General features: G+C 39.7%; 1 protein-coding gene across 1 annotated transcript in view; it reads left to right on the top strand.

Annotated features, from left to right (window-relative positions):
* The window catches only part of LOC102314531 (calcium-activated potassium channel subunit alpha-1), a 98,577-nt gene that overhangs the window by 27,874 nt on the left and 47,350 nt on the right, over positions 1 to 23,353 (top strand). Inside the window, 3 exon segments of the mRNA XM_042219730.1 lie at positions 14,887 to 14,948; positions 20,108 to 20,201; positions 20,620 to 20,731. Of these exon segments, the coding sequence (XP_042075664.1) occupies positions 14,887 to 14,948; positions 20,108 to 20,201; positions 20,620 to 20,731 (268 nt within the window).

Genomic DNA, 23,353 nt, shown 5'->3' with positions numbered 1-23,353 from the left:
CTTCCATTGCTTGGCTACACATAAGTACTCTATCCATAAAAACTATGAACAAATGGCAGCCCTGGTAGCGTCTAACACCCACTGGAAACAAGTCTGACTTACTGCCACCAATATGCTACTTCCAGATCAACAGAAACAACCAAGTCCAACCAACAATCAAGACAATATATTTGGATACACCAGCTCTGTCCAACATCTTTCCCCGCCACCTGATCCAGCTCAGCACCTCTCTTCACTAGAGTGTCCAAAACATGCAGCCGCAGATCTGATAGCATGATTACAAAATCGATCATCCACCTACGACCTAGGGTGTCCTGGTGCCATGTGCACTTATGAACACCCTTACGCTCGAACATGTTTGTTATAGACAAACTGTGATAAGCACAAAAGCCCAATGATAGGACACCACTCGGGTTCAAATCCGGCAGGCCGTTCCTCCAAGTCCCTCCCAGCCACGTCAGCGTTGAAGTCTTCCAACAGAAAAATAGAGTTCCTTGGGTGCAGCACTCTCCAGGAGCCCATGAGACTCTAAGAAGGCTGGCTACTCTGAGCTGTCATTTGGCCTATAGGCACAAACGACAGTCAGGACCCGAAGGCGCAGGGAAGCAACGCTCTCGTCCACTGGGAAAACCCCCCAAAATACCGGCAGTGAACCGGTGGGATACAAGTATACCCACCCCTGCCTAGCGCCTGTCACTGAGGGCACCTACAGAGCGGAACAGCCTCTCTGTTTGTTTTCCTGTCTCTGAAAAACAAACAGAGAATCTAAAAAGTTAAGTTCACGCACAAACCATTGAACCTGGTTTTCAGCCTCTCTGTCTTTGTTTTATTCATTTTTTGGACGTTGCATGTTTTGAAGTTCACTGAGCAGCACACAGCTGTACTGATGTGTGTTGATGCTGGGTTGTGGAGTGAAACAGGAAGTGTTAGCGACTGAAGAAACACCGCAGGCTCTTCCCCCATGTAAGCTTTAATTCTCAAGAGAATATTGCTTATTGCCGACAACAACAACAAGCATTTTCCTCTCTGGTGTTCCCTGCACGATATAGTGCTGATGCTCCTTTGATTTTCTGTTTCTATACAACACAAAAAAGATCTTAATTTATTTCTGTTCCCGCAGTTGGAGTTTGTTTGCAGCATGTTGCATTAAGTGAAAGTATTATTTATAATAAAACATAAATCAGTGGGTATCAAGCTGCCACATACTGTAATTTGGACAGCAGCTGGTGCGAAAGTTCACTGGTTATTTTTGACCTGCTGTTTTCAACACCAGAGCGTTTTCTAAAATGGTGTTAATAATTATAATGCCATCATCAGATCATACACACTCTATTACTATTTGTGTACGCATGTGGTTGTATGTGTGTGGAGAATATGACACGCTATAATTGACACATGATCATAAAAAAGGCTTTTAAAATATTGTAAATGACTTCAAGTGTAAATCTAAAAATACGCGTTTCACGTCTGTGCGCTCAGATGTAACAGGTTATGACTCAGAAATGAGTACAGCTAAGACTGTAAACTGTTGTGGTTGATGGCACAGCTGCTGTATGTGAAGCGCACACACTTCCTGTGGTTCCGGTTCATGACTTGGAAAATGTTGCATTCGTTAAATCTGTGTTTGGGACACACATGTATGTATAGTTTAGTATGTTTGGGTCAGATGAAATAGTGAAGCATGTAGCAAGAATATGTTGATTCTGAGAAAACTTTTCTAATTTTCCATCCTGGCATTGTTCAGCTCCCTCTTGGGGTCTCTCGTGCTGTCATCGCCATGAGTGGCTGTTAATTTCCCTCGGCTTTGTCCCTCTGCAGTGAAGTTGCAGTGCTTTGCAGGAGCTCTTTGTTTCCCAGCAGGAATGAAAACTTTTAATGAGCTACCAACAAACCAGGAACTTTGTACCAGGAATCGATGTCTTGTACCTCCCATAATTTCCAAAAACAATTTTCAAATTCTCCACACAGCGTAAAGTTGTTTAAATCAACTGTGGAAACCAGAGGATGTGTCATATGTAACAACAAGATCTGCAGCTACAGATTGGATACACAGTGGCTGTAAATTAGGTACTTTTTGACTGGATAGTTGAATCTTGTTAAATAGACACAAAAACCTGTGTCTATTTAACAATTAGCCCCTGAAAATAACCACAGTGTGTATAACAGAAATTTAAATAACACATAAAGACAAAAATCCTTTGTGTCAGCATCAAAAACATTTTCTAGACCTATTCCTAAAGTTTGTAAGTTAGGTTGCTAATTTCATCTTGATGAAAACTGCATTTTTTTGCATATGTAATGCAGATATCTGAGAAATTACTATTTGCGTTGTACATTGTACTAAAGAGTCTTTCAAGAAATGCGTGATCCGCTTTTGCTTTCTTGCATTTTATTTTTGTTTCTTCTCAATCATTAACAAGGCTGTATATTAGCTCAGCGGTACCGGTCTGTGAGTCGTTTGGTACCGGGCGGCGAGAATTGAAGCTCGGGTGTGAAATTTATGGTTTTCAGGGTATTTATCGGTTTTTATCGTTATTTTTTAAATTGTTTTTATCGGTTCCCCTGGGTCTTTTCCCGTGCGTTTTGAATAACCCCTCTTTTTTTTTGGGTACGGTTTTATTTTGTTGTATTTATTCGCAACACCTTAAAGGCCGGTCTGTGAAAATATTGTCAGACATAAACCGGTCCGTGCCGCAAAAAAGGTTGGGGACCGCTGTATTAGCTGGCTGCTAGCTTTAGCTGGTCACTTGGGACTCCCCCTCCTTGTCCATATATGGTCATTTCTGTATCTAAAGTGAATCCACAAACTAGTCGGTGATATCCTGGTGGTTATGTCTAGGGCTGGGCCATATTATACCGTTCAAGGTAATACCGGTACAATGTTAGGCAATGATAAGAAAATGAAATATTGCGATAGAATATGGGTAAACACGCATGCGCAGTGCCTTTGTTTTCATACGCACATGCCGGAAAAAGCATGGCAGCGATGGAGAATGAGAAGGACAAAAGCGGATCGTTGAATGAAACGGATGAACCAGAACTGGTTTGTAAAAACATGCAACTTCAGTGATGTGGAACTGGTTTGGTTTTTGTCTGACCGATAGCCACCAAAGCATTTTATTATTTTTTTTTTAGAACATACAAACGGGTCGTCGTTATTACCGTATTTTTCGGACTATAAGGCGCTCTTAAAAGCCTTTAATTTTCTCAAAAATCGACAATGCACCTTATAATCCAGTGCGCCTTATGTAAGAATTCTGGTTGTGCTTACTGACCTCAAACTGATTTTACGTGGTATATGGCGCTCAAAAATCTGTCAAAAAATGTTTTAGTACGACTTAAGCTACGAAGCTGCATTACAGCTACCGTAGTCAGGAGCCTGGCGGAGTGATACGTACTGTGCTTCAACATAATATTACCATATTGTGTGTGTATAAGGACCCCAAAATGGAAACTGTTAAGAAACATGCTTATGAAGTGGATTTTAAACTCAAGGCGTCACGCAGTAGAACAGAGCAGCTGCAAGAGAATTCAGCAACAGCTGCTGGTTAAAGTGAAAATAAATTGATGGGGTTTTTTGCACTAATAAAGTTGTGGAGTTGTAAAGTAATTAATTATTGCACAATTTCTGTAAATCCAATAAACTTCATTTCACTTCTCAAATATCACTGTGTGCGTCTCCTATATGATATATTTAACTGACTTTTTTTTTTTATTGTAACAACCAACGATTTATACGGGAAAATAATGACTATTAACAAGGTTGCCCAAACTTTCAAAAAATCTTTGGGCCTTTCACTTTGGATGCAATGTCTTGGATCCATAGATAAGTCAAATGAAAAGACTGTCTTAGTCTGGGGTTTATGACTTAGTAGTAAAGGTCTCTTGACAGCCAAGATATTTATTCATCAGCCCAGGAAACTCAAAGAAGCTAAAAGTAAAATATTTTGAATACAGATGTTTTGTATATGTTGTTGCATGTTTTGGATGCGTTGCAAAGTAGTGCTAACCTGTAAACTCTGCTGCTTTTCAGTGTACGGGCCGGGGCACATTCGGATTTGGCAAAGATGATGTTATAATAATAATAACAGCAGGTCTATCCCTCAGGATCTGCTGTAATGTGCGTAGCGATCCCTGATGTGGAAGCAGCTGAATGCAGCACGGCAGGAAGCCTAGAGGACAAAGGAATAATCTGCTTTTATTGACAAGATGAGAGAGAAATCCCTTAAACCCTCTGGTTTTACTCATGAGTGCGAACATCGCAGGCACAAAAGAAACTGATGAAATCCTGCTCTGAATACTGTGCTGTCTGTACCTTGTACTCATACTGGGAAAGGTTTCCGAGTGATGCAGTACAAGTCTGAGTATTACATTCAGCCACTCCAGACACCCACTGCATCTGTAAGAGTTTCCAGGTATTCCCAGTAAATTTAAAGAGCTGTACATTGCTATTCTGTTTTTAGTGCAATGCCCCGTAACATGTCAGAATTTGAAGTGTAACCAGTATACAGTTCAGTGGTTATGGCGGACTCATTTTTGATTCTAACTTCATTAAACATATCTAGTAGAAAAATATCTGAAACAAACCATTTAGAGCACAGTTTTTCCCACTGTCGGGATTGCTTGTACATGTGCGGATCTCATTATTTGCATCTTTGATCGTGTTTAATGTGAGCAACTACCTCTGTAACAGTATAAATTGTTACAGTGAGAACGGATCCATGATAATCAAAAGCTCCCAGCGTAGCTGCTGCTTTAGCTTGTTTCCTGGAAGTCCCGTTCTGACCTCTGCCACAGTGTGTTCTGCAATTTCTCGAACATGTGGAGAGTGCAAACATCAATTCCTCTTTCAAACCCTCCCAGGTTGTGTGTGGGGGATCATCACTGGTGATGCGAGCAGTTTACACCATAGCTCCAGCATGCCATAGCTCAGGAACAGAAGGGACATTGTGACCATAGTTCACATTCAGATACTGAGTTGGGGACACTAATCTTAGAGTGCATTGTCTACAAATTGCAGGATTGGAGGCTCAATCCCCTCCACGAGAACCTCAAGTTTCTCTCGATGACAGACTGATCACTGGTGATCTAGCTGTTGCAAAAATCCCAGTTTTCAAGCCCAAAGGCAACCCGTCAGGTTCAGGACTGAGACCCGGAGCATGATTGTCATTTTGTCAACATTCATTGAGTTCTGAATTGTAAACTGCTACAGCATTTGGGACTGTCAGAGTAGACATGATTCTACTGTACCGTCCCAAGGATCTGAGGGAGATTATTCATAGGGAACCATCTGAACCGTCGCTATTATGTCAACTCAAAGCACACTGAAAACACTGACATTTTTGGCTACTTAAACAAAATGTTCATTTACTGCTTTTGGCCTCTTACCAAATTTGACTCTCTGAAACTTTCTACAATTCCCTGAAAAGAATATCAAACTGAAGGATTGCTTTTTTTTAACACACTGGAGGAGAGCCAACACAAACGGTAAGATTGCAGCTAAGGTCGGGGTCACTGTAACCACGCAACACGTTTTTTTGTATTTTACCATAAATAAAGCATTTACCTGCAAACTATGGAGAAAAAAAAATCTCGCAACTATTGAAAGCCTTAAACTTATGAAGTGATTTCGTATCTTAAAGGTCAATTTCCCTGCTCTTATTCAGTGCCGTAAGTAAGGAACAGAAGGAGACACTGACACCATATTTCACATTTAGTCAGATGCTGAATTGGTGACGCTAATCTTAGATTGTCTTGTCTACAAATTGCAGGGTTGGTGGGTTAATCCCTGGCCACTCCACATGCCAAGTGTTCTTGGGCAAAACACTGAACCACAAGTTGTTCCAAGTAGCAGATAAGCGCCTTTCATGGCAGCACAGCCCCAGCTGGTATATGATGAGTGTCTTTGAATGGGTGGAGGAGAAAGTCATGCCAAGGTTCAAAGACACTGCAGTGTATACGTGCAGACCATTTAAACTGTGGCGGCTATCTAATAAATGACTATCTTTACTACATGTATTGAGTCTGGACAGGTGTGGATTTAAACAGCAACTTGTTGGCAGAGGTGTACAGTACAACAGCAAGGCATTAAGTGTAGTCGTTCATTGCTCTGCAATGGCTAAGCAGTAAATTTACAATTTCACAGTATAAAGTGTGGAGGAATATGTGTTTGCATGTACCGGATTTGCATGCACCATCATTTTTCTTGGTGAGTTGGATTATTTTTCTTTATCCCTCTTGCTTTGTTTTTTCTAGTATTCCGTTCTTTTATACAGTTCTGTGGAAAAAGTCTTGAGCTAGCTCTCGTTTCTTCATATTTTTCTTGCTTGGTTCCACCATCATGGAGTTTGCATGTTCTCCCCGTGTCTTTGTGGGTTCTCTCCTGGTACTCCGGCTTCCTCCCACAGTCCAAAGGCATTTGGTTAAGTGGTGATTCTAAATTGCCCTTAGGTGTGAATGTGAGTGTGAATAGTTGTTTGTCTCTGCGTTGGCCCTGGGACCTGTCCAGTGTAACCTGTTTCTTGCCCTATGGCAGCTGGGATAGGCTCCAAGTGGTCTTGAGTAATAGTAATCCAGGCGTTATCCAGATGTTTTTCTTTGGCTGCTTTTTCACTAATTTCCAGTTCTTGTACCTATCTACTTTCAGGGGAAATGTTAGTTGTTTTCTTGCTAGGTACTTAACACCAGCCTATGAATCATTAAATTGTATCTTTAGGCACTTTGTTACTAGCAGCCTGTTACAAAAAAACATGATTTCTTTCAGTGAATCTATGAAAAATTGAAAAAGATAACACAGCTTGGCAGTTTTTGCACTAACGAGGTAATTTGGAGAGAGATATTAAGAAGGATAAGAGAAAAAAAAGCATAGGGAGCATAGTGTGTCTTCTCTCTCCAACAGAATGTTGCTAAAGTTGCTAAATGTGATTTGACGTTAGATAAGCTGGACTTACAGCAACAGGAAGAAACCACCAGGGGTTGTATTTATCTCTGGATGGGAAGATGACCTACAGTAAAATTAACTTAATGTATTTAATTTTTAAGCTAAAGACTAAGCAAGGTGGTTTTATGTACCATCCTTCCTGTTTTTAGAACATTTGAAATACTCTTATGAGACAAAAACCACATGTTTTAGTCATTTTGCTCCTACTGATCAGTCTGTCATAAGCAAGTCCAGAGGGGGGAAGAATACCTTTGGCAGAGCCACTGATCTCAGGACACTGAACCTGTCCAGCTCTGTGTCCTTGAGCCTTGCCTTAGTCATGAATCACCGGACTGACAAAGCTCAAGGCATGATCAGAATGACACATGATGAGCTAATTTCTTACCCCACACAGGCGTCTGGGGATCGTCTGTGCAGCATCCTTCTGCTGATGTCGTCAGTGGCTTTAACCCGTTATATAAATCCGATTGTTTTCTTGTCACAACCTTATGCCAAACGCAGATTCAGGTTTTCAATTAGATGTGATGCTGCGCATATCTCGGCACATTACTGCGAATGAAGTGACCGACAGTGTTGACGCTAATGAAGGCAGCCAACTCAGGCTTCACTTTGTCTTCATTATTTCTTCAAATTGAAAACTGAATGTAATCAAGTTCTTATTATTTGAGAGAAAATCTTTAAAAAAAAGGGACTGAGTAATATGAAAATTAACAACGCATTGCGCATAATGGAAGATTGTAGACTCTTATGTCGTTAATGGTTAGGATGCTGTCAAAATGTTACAGTCCAAATGTGGGTTTCCTGCTTGAGTGACACAAAACACAGGAGAGCGACTTTCTTCCACTGCTGTAATTTAACCTCCTAAGACCCGAACTCTTCCACAGCATGCATTTTTAATTCCTCTTTGATATTTGGGATGATTGGGGCCTGATGAATGTAAAAACAAAGAATTACCTGATTTTATTTTTTTTTAACCTTATTTTTGTTTTTAAGAAAAATGAGAGCCACATATGAGGATATTTTTTCAAAATTTCAATAGAACAGAAGCAGTATAATGTCCTCGTAAGTGGATATCAGGCCCTTGTAGAGCAAAATTGAGTATTTTGGTCTAAATAACCCAAAATGCGATGTCCACATATGTGGACGCCAGGTCCTAGGAGGTTAAACAGTTTCATCATAAATTCAGGCAGATGGGGCAGTGGACTGTTTATGAAACACATGCTGGATAGGTTATATTAAGATCATGCTAGAGGAGGGTGCTGGGCTTCAGGAGCACTATCCAAGACCACATCAGTATGCATGTTGTGTTTTTGCCTGTCACCACAAGCATGGGGCACGTGCAGGCATAGGCAGTGAATACAAGGGCAGAGTTGTCTCTTCAAGGCCCTATCTGTGATTCTTTTATATGCATTATTTCCAGGTAGAGGTGACTTTTTCTTATTTAGGAACTATTTTGATGGGTTGATGGAAAGTATTCTATTTATGAGCAGATCATCCTTGCTGTGTACAGGCGTAAAGATTCTCTAAGTCCATGATTTGCTTCGTACCTCAATGAAGCATACCTTGGTTCATGTCTGTTAGTGGGGTTGAAGAGCATGAATGAAAAAAAAAGTGGAAAAAATAAAACCTTTTGATCACAGGTATCGCCTATTTGATTGTGATTGGTTTTCCAACTCTCATGCTTCTGAGGTGTAGCATGCCTTTTCCTGCATTCACATGCTCTCATGCTTCCCCTAAAAATAGCATGCTAAGTTAGGAGAAGTATTTTTATCGATGTACAGTGGTTCTAATGGTCAGTATGGAAAATGCATTTTATATGGATAAGATTAATAAGATACATGGTGTGCATCTCCAAATGAGAATTGTCCACATTTACGGAGATGGCATCACAGTGGAGGCTAAATCTACTGAGCTTTGCTGTTCATGACACACACAGAGAGAACAGGGATCAGGAGCTTGTGGTAAATCACAGTCTAATTTTGTAAAACTAAGACAGTTGAGCTCCCATTGGTCACAGTTTAGTGGTCAATGTAGACCTCTGCGATGAATCTTTGCACAGCCTATGACTTAACCTACACCTATGTCATTGTTAATGTGTTTATTACCTTGTGGTTGTAGCCCAGTGTTTTAAAAGCAGTGCCAAATAAAAACAATACATAGAACCAATTTCACCTTTTGTATCCCCAATCTTCATTTTTTGGCGAAAACTATATTTTTCCAGTTTTTTTTAAATTTGTTTATGTCCATTGCGATCATTTCAACAGTCTGCATTCAGGAATGTGCTGAAGTCTTTGAGTCCGTATATTGAGGCTATGGTTATCGTTGCTTATATTGATGTCATGTTTGTTATTCTCTCACTGATAAATTCCAAATAAAAGGTCAATTGGCATTTTCACAATGATTGCAGGCGGCGTTGAGGCGGCATGTTTTACATATTTCCAAGGAGGTGCATGTGAGGTTGTAGCGTAGGTTACAGTGTAGGGTTTCAAAGGGGTTTGCAGTTATGGCATTCGTGCAGTGTTCATTTGACAGAGACGTACCAACGTTACTGTTGTAATAAATCATTTGTTACACAGGATCAGAAGTGCAGAGCTCCACACAGCTGTCAGACTTTCTTACATTTTTTTTAATAAGGCGTTTTTGCTCTTATTAAGCATTGCTATCTGTTTTCTGAAGTCAAAAATATTTTTTAAGTTTATTATTTTTTTAAAGTCAATATTTGTGGTAACAATTTGGCCTTACACTCTAAGGAGCCATGGTTCGAGACCGGGAAAAGAGATAAATTCCTTGGATGTTTGCACCTGAAAGGGCATCCTATATAAAAATCCATCTACTGTGACGACCCCATTGCTCTAAACCAAAAGAAGCTTGCTATTTGCAGTAGTGCATATTGTATTACACACGTGGGTGTTTACTTTAACTACACTTTGACTAAATTAGTATTGAAATGCTTTATTTCTTTAAACAATTAAAGTTTAAATCAATATTGCCAGAATGATGAATGTGACATTAAGACTGCTGAAGTGTGTGTGTGTGTGTGTGTGTGTGTCCGTGTCCTAGAACCTAAAAAAATAAAACAACAGTTAACAGCCTGGCAACAAAATTGAAATATATTTAATTGTGTCTGCTGATGCTCGGAAAGTTATAACTACTCATTGACAAAATTTTAATTGTAAATCACTAAAAAAACTAATAAAACTTTTTTATTAGTCTGTTAGTCATGAACACGTACAGCAGATTTAGGGTGATTTCGCGTATTATTCGGTTTATTATTGTTGTTGTAAGAGTTTATTTTCCCTTCTCATTTGCAGTGTCACCTCTAGACTATTCAAATGGCCATTTCAACCAGATTCAGCAATAACAAAGATGTCCTTAATAGAAGATAGAACATATCAGCTACTTGCTGTAATGAAAATACAAGATAGAACTAAAACTGCAGATATGACCAAGGTTTCTAAACTGTTGCTGGTTACAAACATTACTCAGAAATCATTTACAGCTACGAGTTGATCATCAATCAGGTGGCCAGTTATAACATCTCTCCAATCTTGGGTTTTCCTACTGCATGCGCTGCCCATTGAAACAGCACTGTGTCAGCAATGACACTGCAAATGTCTAAGATGTTCATCCGTTGTCTGTGTTTGTCAAGGCTGCACTCAATCACGTTTACAGCTGTTGTTGTAAACATGCTAATTTGCTGTTATCACCTCGGGAAAAGGATGAAGCGTAGTTATTGAGAACAGTCATAAAGACTCTACAGCATTGTTCACAGACCAAGGCCGATCTCACAGACTGTATTTTCCCATCTCATACAGAAATCCCAAATCAGTTTTCAGTGAAGTAAAAAAACATAAATATATATTTAGATATATATGAGACTGCAGCAATTTTAATTTTGTGCTTTGTCCTTTAAAAAAACTAATCTGAAGTTTAAAGTTATCTTACCTTGTGCATTACAAATTCAGCTCAATGATAGCACATCAACTTATTCAGTCTCTCTTGTGCGTTTCTGTATTTTTGTGGTATGCACGAGATGCCTCATGAATCAATGTAGCATTTGAGGTCAGACAGATGGGCTGGCTGGAGTTTCCCGGGGTAGTCCTTAGGTCATTTTATTTTGGAAAGCATCACCGTGTGGTGGTTGAAGCTGCTGTGGGACAGTCATCCATAAGGAACATTAGGTCAGAGATTTCTGCTCCCATGAACAAATGGGATTAAGCAGTGCCGTACCCAACTCTCAATGCATCTACTGTTTATCAAGATCCTATATTTACTACACGCTTTAAGAGAACGTGGGGCAAACTGGTTACTGGTTCTCCCTCTCCTATCGGGGGAAGAGAGACTTCCATTGCAGAATTAGCACATTTCTTCCCAACAAAAATCTTAATGAGCATTCAAAAGATCCAGATCCTTTATTTGAAAAAGGTATTTATGGGGAAAAATAAATTTATCGGATTCTCATCAAACTGCTACTGTCAGTCTTCACCTCTTTCATTTCCTTTTACCAATTTTTACAACGTTTAACTATTATTAAAATAGAAGTTTTTGTGTTAGATGCTGGCTCTCGTATGTACATGATGATGGTGAGTCACTTCAGGAAGAGTGGAGGAGAATGAGTGGGTTTTTTGATGTTTGCAGGTTGCCTTCTGAAGGCTTGAGACCTGCTTGTGCACTCTGCAGCCCTGCACACCATACACAGCATCACTGATGATATTGGAGTCAAAAATTAAATTTGTTCTTTTCTATCTATTTATTTCTTATTGAATTGGTCAATTATTTATGCAGATTGCTTCACAGATAGTTAAGCTTTCTCTTGTGAGTTTTCTTTCAGATTAAATTCCAAGTTTTAGTATTTTTTCTTAAAAGCCTTAGACATACAAGTGATAAAATCTTAAAAGCAACCCTACTTAAAACCTTTTTCACATTTAAACCAAGAAACACTTGATAACCATTAGTCATGGGTACAGCGCAAAAGCCAAACCTTATCCAAAGACACATTTACCACAAAGGTTAATGTTTTTTAATTCACTTTTTATGCCAGGTATTCAAAAACTAAATAAGTAAGAGGTTTAAAGATTCCCACCTCTTTATCACAGTCATTACACTCTGCTGATCCAATCCAAGGTAGCTGTGGGGGCACTGGAGTCTATTCCTGCTGTCGTAGTGTGAAAGGTGGGGTGCACCCTGGACAACACGTAGACTAATAACTATTCATGCCCACATTCACACCTACGGCTAATTTAGGTTGGCTAATTAGCATAACCCACCCACTTCTTTGGACTGCACCCAGAGAGAAACCACTGAAGCACGGAGAGAACGCGCAGACTTCACACAGGAAGGCTCCAGCTGGTTGTAGCCGTAACACCGTGCTGCCCGTTCATCATACCGTCTCTGACAATGTAACCATTTACAACTGATGCGACTCAGTGAATAAATATCAACCAGTGACAGCGGTGAATGTCATCTCATTTGAAAATAGGCTGATAATAGTCACCGAGGACAATGTTTAGATAATATATCTGTGCGTCATCAAGTGCAACATGAAGACCCGACTGAAAAATCTAACACCAAGAGATCAAAAGTGCTTCCTTTCAGCTGTGTAACAAAATACTGATTTAAAAAGGATTATTTTTAAATTTAAAAGTTCTTGGATTTGCCTCCAGTGACTTGTCTCATGACTTGAAACCTGCCCGTAAAGATGCAAAGTTTTTCATCCTGGCAGTGAACAGTTGTTTAAATTTCTGGGAAAAAGATTTCTTTTAATGCAAATTTCTTCTTGACGTGCAGTCTACGCTGGCATTAAGTAAGAGTATGTTGTCAAAAAATAAATGCAAATTTGAGTTGAGTATATCTTGGCAGCTCCCTTGGTTATCATGCAGGAGTGGTCAGTCCTCTCTGTGAGCTCTGTGCCCCCTTGTGGGTGGAGCCATCTGCCAGCAAACATCCGAGGGAGGCTGAATATACAGATGTGATGCATCATTATGGGATGACAGAGATGAATGATGAACGCTGGCACTGCCTGATGTCGCTTCATTGACAAACTGAGTCATGACTGCCCAGTCATTGTAACGGCCCGAGTGTGTTATTTACTGCCGTTGCTGAGTCGTCGTCTTCTGTTGGGATTAGCATTTCTAGGGTTGCAGTAACATTGTTTCCAGTTTCTAAACTGGGACAGTCAGAGGCATAAAGAGATTTCCTGGCTTTGAAAGAAGAGGGGATGATTAAAAATGCATGCGGGTGCTTTTTGTCATTACAGAGCCATCAGTGGTTGCAGGTTGACAAGACAATTTCACATCATGGAAATGAATTAACCGGGGTTCATTCATTATGCATGCCCATTGGTTTCTTGTTCAGGATGGCCATTGTGTCATTTCTAAATAGATGAAAGCCAGGTAGGCTTGCAGATAACCTGCTAGTGTATTTCGGGATGTAGAACATTTGTTCTGCTGTCTGGCAGAAACCTTTCTGTTCTTATTTGTGTCTCTCGGGGTCGCGCCCTCGTCTACATTAGCGCTGGCTGTAAAAGGGAAAATTAGGACACTTGTTTCACAACGGTTTTAATAAGCTGCTGTGCTTTTTGACTTATAAATGTCAATTGATGATGCTGTAGCATTAACATTATGTTTAAAGGATTAAAAATCTAGGTCTTCCCCATCCCAAATGGCAGAAAACTGATTGTGCAACAGCTGCATTGCAAAATGTAAGATGTATAAACTGGTTTATCTGCTTTTTTTTTTTTCCTTTTTTTTAAAAATGTGCTGTAGTTAGAGATTTTAGAGGTTTTTATCTTCTGGCCCGTATTTCTGATCATCTTCAGCTGCCTTTTTTGGTTGGACAAATACAAGGAGTACTCCCTGGTTTTCACTGTTAGTAGTTTTGTCAGGTGAGAACACGGGTAGACTGAAACGAAGGTGGTTCAGCTGAATCTTGGTTTCTCCATCACTAGATATGCTGTTGTTATAACTCCTGTGGGGCTGGCAGAAGTGATTAAGTTTCACCTAAGCTCACTCCGTGGCAGAGCTGGCGGCTCACCATCACTGACAGTCATATTTATTGCCCCGCAACCTGCTTCCCTCCTGGCCTGGGATTCTATTGGCCACTTCCAGACTTGGATCTATTCATCAGTGTCTTCTCCCTGCAGAAGAAGGCAACATGAACAGAGTAAAAGCGACACCCTGGTTTTTATTATCGTGCTGCTTCACTGTCAACGTCGAAGCTTCAGGCTCAGCTGCATCTCCGAAAGCTGAAGCCACGTTCTGTCACTTCGCCCACACCTCCACTGCCAATTTACATGATGAGGCAAGCTCTTGCGTATTTATTTATGCTGTCAGATATACAGTAACACTGTAGTCTGTTTGTGACACTGTGACTCTTTCTTTTTGGTTTATATAACACAATAATAACAGGCTGGCAAGATGCATCAAGGTCTGCTGATTAATAGCCATCTAATATTTGCTATGTAAAACATTTGTTACGTACATGCTGCGTTTCAGGGTTTTCTGATGTCGTGGAATTAAACAATCGGGAGATATTTTCGGTTTGTTTTGACATGACTCTGAAACCCAGATGATGATCAGTTTATGGTGAAGCTGTGACCAAAAAAAAAAAACGTTTGGGGATTTTTGTTTTTTCTTTGTTGGGCAAAGACAAATATCCATATGGTGTAAACTGTACAGTTTTTAAATGTATTTGATTTTTTTTAAGCTTGCTAATATGTCATCGCATTTCAACCTAATCCACTTGTTTTTCTCATTTTCTAAAAGTTGTTAAATCAGTTAAAATAGTGAAATAAATGAAATAATTAGAGACAAATGTGGCTCGTGTCCATTTACCAATACATCTTAAAGATTAAAAAACTGCTGTCTAGTCCAGTGTGCATGTGTATATACTGTACTGTACCACTTCAACTTAAAGTAAAAATATATATTTTTTCCCATTCTCTGCAGGTGGTGCTCGTTTTTGCACTCAGCATCGGAGCCCTTGTGATATACTTCATAGATTCCTCTGAGTAAGTAATTAGCTTTAAACTTACTCTGTAATTTTTTCTTTTCCCCTGTAGCTCACAGGTTTTTGAGAGTTTAACTGATATGACTCACTTTAAGATCAGTAACCTCATAGCTAGACACAGTCTTCATGGAAATGTAACCTCATAGCAGCTCTACCAATCAGAGCATGTCTGTAGATGGATTAATGAAACTGATATCAGAAGTTTGTTCTTCAGTTTTGCTGTCCTTGGCCTCAAAACCTGTTTTCAGTCATGAGCTCCAGGAAATTTTCAGGTCACCGTCTGAAGTCGTCTTGTTGCCAGCCTCATCCTTCCTTCTGGAAGCACTCCTCGGTGTAGTGTGCAGAAGGCAGGACATGTAATGGTCACTCACCAGCTGTGAATTCACCTGAGAAATACCCGCGTCACTCGCATATGGGTACAAACTGGTGCTGTCAGACATTATGTTGACTTTGGAGCAGGTTAATGACTGTTTAACGTCTGATCCAACTAGCTAATGGTGGAAAATTTGTAGGGGAGCGCAGTGCAATTAGAAAAAGTCAGTCAGGTTTGAATTAGCTTAATTCAGTTTACAAAGAACCGCAGTTTAGTTCCAGGGAAATAAATATAAAGTGTAGTAATAACGCTGCTGATATTTCTGTTACATTACTGTCTAAATCGCTAAAATCTATTGTAGTTATATTTGTAGTAGTGCAGACACATGAATGTGAAGTTCATGTAAGGTAGCCTTAATACCACTGAGTGCTTTGTCATGGTTATATGGCATTTAGAACACGGGCTTGCTATTTTTTGCTGGTTTGTTGTTTAATCCAATCATTTTCCAGGTAAACTGCTCCGGTCTTCCTATGCGATCTCCGCTGACGACCAGCTAGAGCTCACAGATGAAATTTGCTTAATCTCTGTAACGAAAGGATCAGACTTTCAAAGAGGCAGGAAAGTCCAAAATTTCCTGTTCAAAACAATCGCCATCGGTAATCAGACTAGAGGAAGCGGAAGGCTCTTTAAGCTACATGTGAGGCAGTATACTGTTACTGCGGCCTTGTGGTGTTTGGACACAGTGTCATTAAGAAAGTGGGGTAAAACACGCCAGGATAAAAGCTTCTATCAAGCCCACAGTGAGTCTCCACTGGGAGTAATGTTAAAGCAGAGAAGGGAAAATGAGCTGTAAACTCATATAATCAGCCTCCTGCAGGCACACGTTCAGCTTATTTGTTATTGCATAAGAAGACGTACAGCTGAGGGCTTGGCTTGCTCTGATGTGGTTTGCAAGCATGATCTCATTTCATTATCTGGACAAGCTCAGATAGAGTTACATCCTTACCGATGCCATCTGTGGCCTCCTGTTCTCAGAACTTGCCTGTAGTGTCTCCGAGTGCCTTTTCACCTGATGGAGGATGACGTTCAACCTCTCTCTCTTTAAACTCATCATGCATAAGAAGAGACATTGTTAAATGTAGAAGGACTGATGCCCTACCACCTGCTTGCTGACTTATATCCATATTAGTTCAATGAGGCTCTCTGCCTGAGTTTTCAGTCAGTATTATCCAGGTCTTTCTATTATTCAGACACCATTTTTTCACTACTTGGAGCCAAAGAGCAGCCAGTTAGCTGCTCTCTCGCAAGTGGCAGCAGACTGTAACAGATATAGCCCTTCCTGTAATTAGTGCAAGCCTTGCTGAGGCTGTTATATGATGGACAGGCTGACCTAACTTAAAGTGACATGGAGAGAGATGTCAACATAGCAGACCCACTTATATTCAGAGAAGAGCTGTGAGCTGCACAGAGGAGGTTTAGGTCTGTACATGGAGCTTTAATTCATAAATCTTGAGTTTTGTCTTACTGTGGACGTCATGGTTCTATGTAACTGTCATTTGTAAGTCTGGATCACCTGATCAGCTGGAGAGATGTCCCATACTAACAAACTATTACATGTTTTCATTTTATCTTCTTAGTTTTAAATAGTTTGGTTGTTTATTTCAATAATGACTTTAAACACTCAAAGATTCTAGACTTCATATACAGCTAACAAACTTAGACTGTATATAGAAGATGGACATAGCTATCGTGCTGTCAAATCATATCCTGCTTTTCCTCCTTTTTGACTATATTTACAAAATGGACAACCTTTTTTTATTCAGTTCACACCATAAACTCACCAACAGGCTCTTTAATGATGAATTTATTAGAAAGAATGCAGATCCAAGTCCCAGTCACATAGCCCTAGAGACCAGTTGGCAACCACCTTGCAACCACTGTTCACTAGGGAAAAATGTGTGTTTCCCAAATAAAAGTTGCCAGTGGTTACCAGTGATGAAACTGAATTGCAATCAAAGGATGCTGCACCAAAAGCCTTCTCGTGATTGTTTATGACATTGAGGTACTGACATCACACATAGTTTGCATAGAAGATGCAGACTTATCTGAAAACACTCTGCAACTAATCGCTAAGTTTTTGTAAAACCGTAAAAGTACAACACAAACTGGAAACAGAAAAACTTTGAAAATCAAAGCTGTACTTTTTGAAACATGTTGGTTTCAGTGGTACGGCACAACTTGTAGGTTTGTGTCGCAATTTTTCAAGCTTCACTAGAGTTCGTGGATAATTAGTGAGTGTTTGCAGACAAGTGGACATCTTCCATGCAGACGATGGGAAACTATGCCAATCTGTTAGCAACCAAAGCAATCAGAAGGAGGTCTTTGATGCATCACCATCTTAGACTGATTTTAACTAGCTCGCCAACCTGTTGAGGAATACACATTTCCCTGTAGCACCCAGTGGATACTATGTGGTTGCCGGCCGGGTGACTGCGTGACTGAGGCCTGTGCACCTGAACACTGACTTGGCTTTTTTAGACCTGGAATCTACGTCCATCTTTTATATACAGTACATGTGACAAAGCAAAACCCAGAGTTACCTTTAACAGGCAGTGGCTGATTTTTTTCACCACTTGTGAAGAGAACATTAACACTGACAAAAAGAAATTATGTTGGATTTGAAACAAGTGGTTATGTATACATCCAGAATCTCCTCTTAGCTCTACTTTTGAGCCTTTTTGAGCTGGTAGAAACAATAAAAGTCTTAAATATTCTCAGAATTTGTATGAAAATATTCCTTTACTTTGCAAAATATATGCACATACAGTATCATCAGACAGCATTAAGCCCCGTTACATGCGAGCTGGTCCATCTTGATTGATCTGAGCCTGAATTGAATGAAGGAGGGAGAGACCAGATCTGCTGTGGGCAGGGACTGTTTCATGATCCATAACACTCCTAGACATCTTCCAAACCAGGCCTGCTGGAACTCAATTATTTAGCTCTGCAGATCTGCCTGTGTGTGGTCTGTCATCCTGCAATGATGGGGATTTACTGGACCGATGTGTCATTACGGTGAACGAGGGCAGAACCATCCAGCATGGGCTATTCTTAGAGATGCCATGGAGAAGATGAGTTAGGATTTTATTTTTCACCACCTTCTCTGTAAATTTTGAATACATAAAAAGAGCAATGCAGACATTAAGTACTGTATTGTTGTACACTGAGGATCCAAACCATTCTAGGTTTACTAAGTCTTATTTTAATTAGAATTACTAAATATCTTAGAGAGTCGTTGAAGGTTGTAAAAAAAAAAATTAAGCCTTAAAATTTAACAGAACTATAATGAAGTCTCTATATAGCTAACGTTTAGAGAATAGATCCTCGAATAGAACTGGGATGAAACCTGACGACTATCAGTCGTCATCACATCAGTGATGCTAAAGCTAAAGATCAAATGGGAGTCACTGCTCTGTATCGGATTGGTTCAAAAAAATAATCACTTTGTGTACTCCACGGGGATAGTGTTTTATCACAGGGAGGCTATTAGTTTGTTTTTTTTCACGTAACAAAAGCAATTTTCTTTAATCCGAGTGGTATTAAACAGCACAGGGGAGAACTGCAGCTGCTGAGCAGTGTGCATTAGCGAAGCTTGTGAATTCAAGTGTAGGGGCCCTGCAGGTAAAGAGAGCCAACAAGCTAAATCCATGAGAGATACCTGCTTGGAGCTAATGTGATTCAAAAGAACTCTACGTGCAGTCTCTGCTTGCAGGAAAAAAACCCAAAAGTTTATCAGCCAATTTTGTGGATAAAATCAAAAATAATCAAAAATCATAATAAAAAAGTTCTTTGGGCTTAGATAGACAAATATGATTTGTATGATGAATGGTCTAAAAATCAAAAGTGTTCATCTGTGTCTAAAAGCAGCAAAATTGTCGTACATGAACTTGCTCTAGATTGACTAACCGATTCATTACTACAGTGAAGATTCCCATTTTAACACAACTAACAGTCACTGTTTACATAAATTATCAGCTGTTCATTAAAACATTTATTAATCAGTTAATGCTTTAACTGCTTACTGTTTCTCAGTCTTTTTCTATTTTAAATGTGCACTAAGCCTGTGTTTTCATTTTAGGTGTTAGTAATAATAATTAAGGCTTTTTTTTTTTCACTTTCAGGACATGAATATTGGTACGCAATCATACTAACCTATTACATTTACATTTACTTGGTTAATTATTTCTCTTTATTTGAATTCTTTGTGCCAGATACAAGCTTATTAAGGGTGAGACTTCACTACATTGCTAGCATTTGCTATGGCTGCTTGATTTCATTAAACAAAAAAAAGAGACATGAACCCTGCATGCATTTAACCCTTAAACTACTGCTTTGCCTCTGCATTTCCATCATGTTCGATCTAATATTTATGCGAAATGTTTGCATATGAGATGGGAAATGCAAGACTCATGGGAACGGGGCACCGTTTCAATGTGAAATATTGCTCTGGGAATTCAACATATTCTTCAGATACATTGCTTTGCAGTTATTTAAGGGTTAATCAGGTACAGCAACAAGTTACTGCTTGTGTGACAATAAATGCATGCCCTTTCTCAACAGAAAAAAACATTGGAAAACACTTACTATTGCACTTTTTTGAGCACTTATTTTTCTCTTCTTTTTGGAAATCTTAAAAATGCATTTTCAGGAAAAGAAGAATGCATCTTTTGTGTTTTATTTTTCATAAAACATTTTGATTTCAAAGAAATGACCTTGTGTTTTCACACTCCATTGTCAGTACCTGCCTTTGGACATGAGCATCTTTTGTTTTTGTCTCTGTCTAACAGTCCCATCGAGTCCTGTCAGAACTTCTACAAAGACTTCACGTTGCAGATTGACATGGCATTCAACGTCTTCTTCTTGCTCTACTTTGGCCTCCGTGTAAGTAGAACTCAGAGTCCCCATCTCAGTTAACTCTTTCCCCCTTGGACGCCTACTAGGTGTAGCCCTTGTTTCTCTTTTCCAAACTGAGCAGTTTGTGTCATGTTTGCTTCCAGAACAAACTGACTGTGCGTGCATCAGAAGTTAGTGAGGGTGATCTTTGCCTATACAGCTTAACTGGAGCTACCCTGGGAAAAACCCAGGAACCTATTCTAATGGTCATCAAACCACATCTTTGCTGATATATATTAAGGTGTCAAAACTTGTTAATAAGGGTAAAGAAGAAGTCGTGATTACGTCCTTATTGCGTTAAGGGAAGATTTATGAATTTTCCTCTGTGATTTTCTCTTGTGTTTTCATTTGAAAGTAGCAAATTTCTCTCTTTTTTAAATTTTTACTCTACTCTTTGTATTCGCAGTTTATTGCTGCCAATGACAAGCTGTGGTTCTGGCTGGAGGTGAACTCTGTGGTGGACTTCTTCACCGTTCCTCCAGTGTTTGTGTCAGTGTACCTGAACAGGAGCTGGCTTGGTAAGAAGGCTCTCTTTACTGGCAGTGAATCAATGAGCATTTATTTACCAGCGGCCTGCAGTGCCCCCTGGTGGATTTAACAAGTCTAACAGCTGTCGTTTGCACACCAGATAATCTCAGCACATCACTAAAGCTGCAAAGACAGACATTAGTGCGCCCCTATTGTTAGCCATATAAGTTTGATGCTTTTGTCATGAAATTAACTTCAAGCTGACACATTGCATGACGTGCATGAAGAATAAGATTCTTGCTATCATGATGGAATTGTGCATCATTTTCAAAAACCTCTGGTACAGCACAGCATGTAAGTTGATCAGCAATAATGACTCAAACGCTTTGTTATCTTTGTTCACTGAACTCATGCTGGCTTGCTTTAACGTAGGATCAAATGTTGTATGACTGAAAAGGTGTGCCACTTGAGTCCATGTCTTTGGCCCGGTCTTGTGCTTAGCAGGCTTTATACTGCAGTTGTCATTCACATACCCTTCACCTCTCCAGCAGAGCTCTCTACGGCACCGTTAATAACACTCAAATGAAATCACGGTGTGGCTGAAAAGTACACGAAAGGATAAAAAAAAGGTAACAGGCTTTGTTGGGGGCTCGAGCGCAAGAATACAAGTCAATCTTCTAAATGTCTGAAGCTCATCACTCGGAGAGGTCTGTGAGAAATTAGGGGATTAAGTTGAGGGGTTGAAGAACAAACCTTCCATATAACCAACAGCAGCTATGCTTTCAGCAAGAAACACTCCTGCCCTCTTAAGTCAGTAGAACAGCCTGATTACTACACTTCAATAATGTGCCTGTGCGTTTTCACTGAGCAGATTTATTGTGACTTGCGGTGTCAAAACAGGAAACAGTAGAATGTATTGATGCTGGTTGCTGCTGCCATCTGGTGGACACATGGGAGTATAGCTTGCATTTTAGCTGATCGGCTGTCTTTTGGATATCAGATTGTTATTTTGTTTATACATGTTGTAGACTGTCTATAGTGTTATATACATTTACATATAGTTATTGTGTTATTCATCAATTCCTTAATGGTATTTGTACTTGTACTTGATGTCTGGTCCAATTTCTTTGTTTTTGTTGGATTATTTAATCTGCAAAATTTCACAATGTGTGCAGACTGGTTGTTGCTTTGCTTTTGGCACTGAGTTAGCATTTATGGACAGTGCATCAAAAGAGAAGAATATTTCTTTAGAGATGATGTAAAAGTCATTCATCCACGTAGCAGAGCAGAATGACACCGTAGGAACACTTCTGTTCAGTTTCAGCGTTGGTTTTCCATCTATCATAGCAGTCTAAGGCTTACTAACACAACAAATATGTCTGCTTGTTGTCAAGAAACACAACAGTCATGTCACAGTGATTAAATCACTATTATCCACATAATGTTAGAGCGATATTGTGGTTCGGACACACAGTTTGTTTTATTATCAGTCGATCGCTTCTAATATCTTTATGTCTAAGAAGCTCAGATTAGCAAACGACTCAAATCATGGTCATAATATCAACATATATTTTGATACACCTCTAATAGTTTACATTATATGACAACATTTCTCTTGTCAGTACTCATATAGCCAACAGTAGCCTTCTGAGAATCTGAACATGTACATAGGTTTGTTCGGTTAAGGCTGCATTTGCTAAATTGTCAAACAGCGTGAGCAGCACTGAGATTCGGTTATTACTGTTAGCACCCCGTTGTTCCGCTGTTACTGTTTGTGTAGGTGTTGTTGCTTTTGTTGTTCGCTCAGCCCTGCGTGACTCATTTCACTGTATTTCATACAAGCCAAAACAGAGAGCTTCCTGTCACACATCAGGTGCATGGGCAGGAGATAGAAGGCTGTCTAGAGAATGAAATTACACATGCGCAGGCTGTATGCTGGATATTAGTTTTTAATATTGTACTCGTAGGCTACTGTCGAGGGTTTAGAAAAAAGACATTCGGGCATGGTTTGCGAATTAAAAGCAGAGCTGTAAATAATAAAATTGTTGGTAATTCATACTAAATTATTCCATTTACCTGCTTTAGTTTTGAGGGTGTCATCCTGGCCATGCTGGCTCACTGGGACACTTATAGAATAGAGAGGTCTATTTAATTTTACTGATTAAAAAAATGATTTCTGCTGATCGCTCTTAACTCCAAGCATAAAAATGTATTGTTGTTTCTTTTCTTTCTTTCTTTTTCAATGGAAAGCATCTTAATCTCTTTCAGTATGGACGGTGCAGTTGGTCATGGAGGATTTAGTGTGTGGCTAAACTGAGGTCAAACAAGTGATGAGGTCGCATCCGGCTCAGCTGCTGTCGAATTGCCTCTTCCCTTCGAAAGTCCAAATTTCACTGAGTGCTTAGCTGAACTGCCAATCTGCCGGTCCTGCTGTCTGAACGCTTTGACACAAATACATCCAGTTTGCACCAATATTATCGCACATTAACAAGCTCATTGATGCATGACAGGCTTCGGGGTGCGAGCATGACACACATTTTGGATGTTACGGAGAATATGCCTTCAGATATTTCACGCAGAAACAAACTGCAGCAGCTGAAAAGATAATAGTTTTTGGTTCTGGGTTTTTATGCTTCGTATGCAGTCACTGGACAGTTTATTAGGTACACCTT

The sequence above is a fragment of the Haplochromis burtoni genome, unplaced genomic scaffold (genome assembly GCF_018398535.1).
Source record: "Haplochromis burtoni strain Fernald_Lab_line unplaced genomic scaffold, NCSU_Asbu1 Contig_37, whole genome shotgun sequence".
Taxonomy (NCBI): domain Eukaryota; kingdom Metazoa; phylum Chordata; class Actinopteri; order Cichliformes; family Cichlidae; genus Haplochromis; species Haplochromis burtoni.
This window is presented reverse-complemented; position numbering and strand designations above follow the sequence as displayed.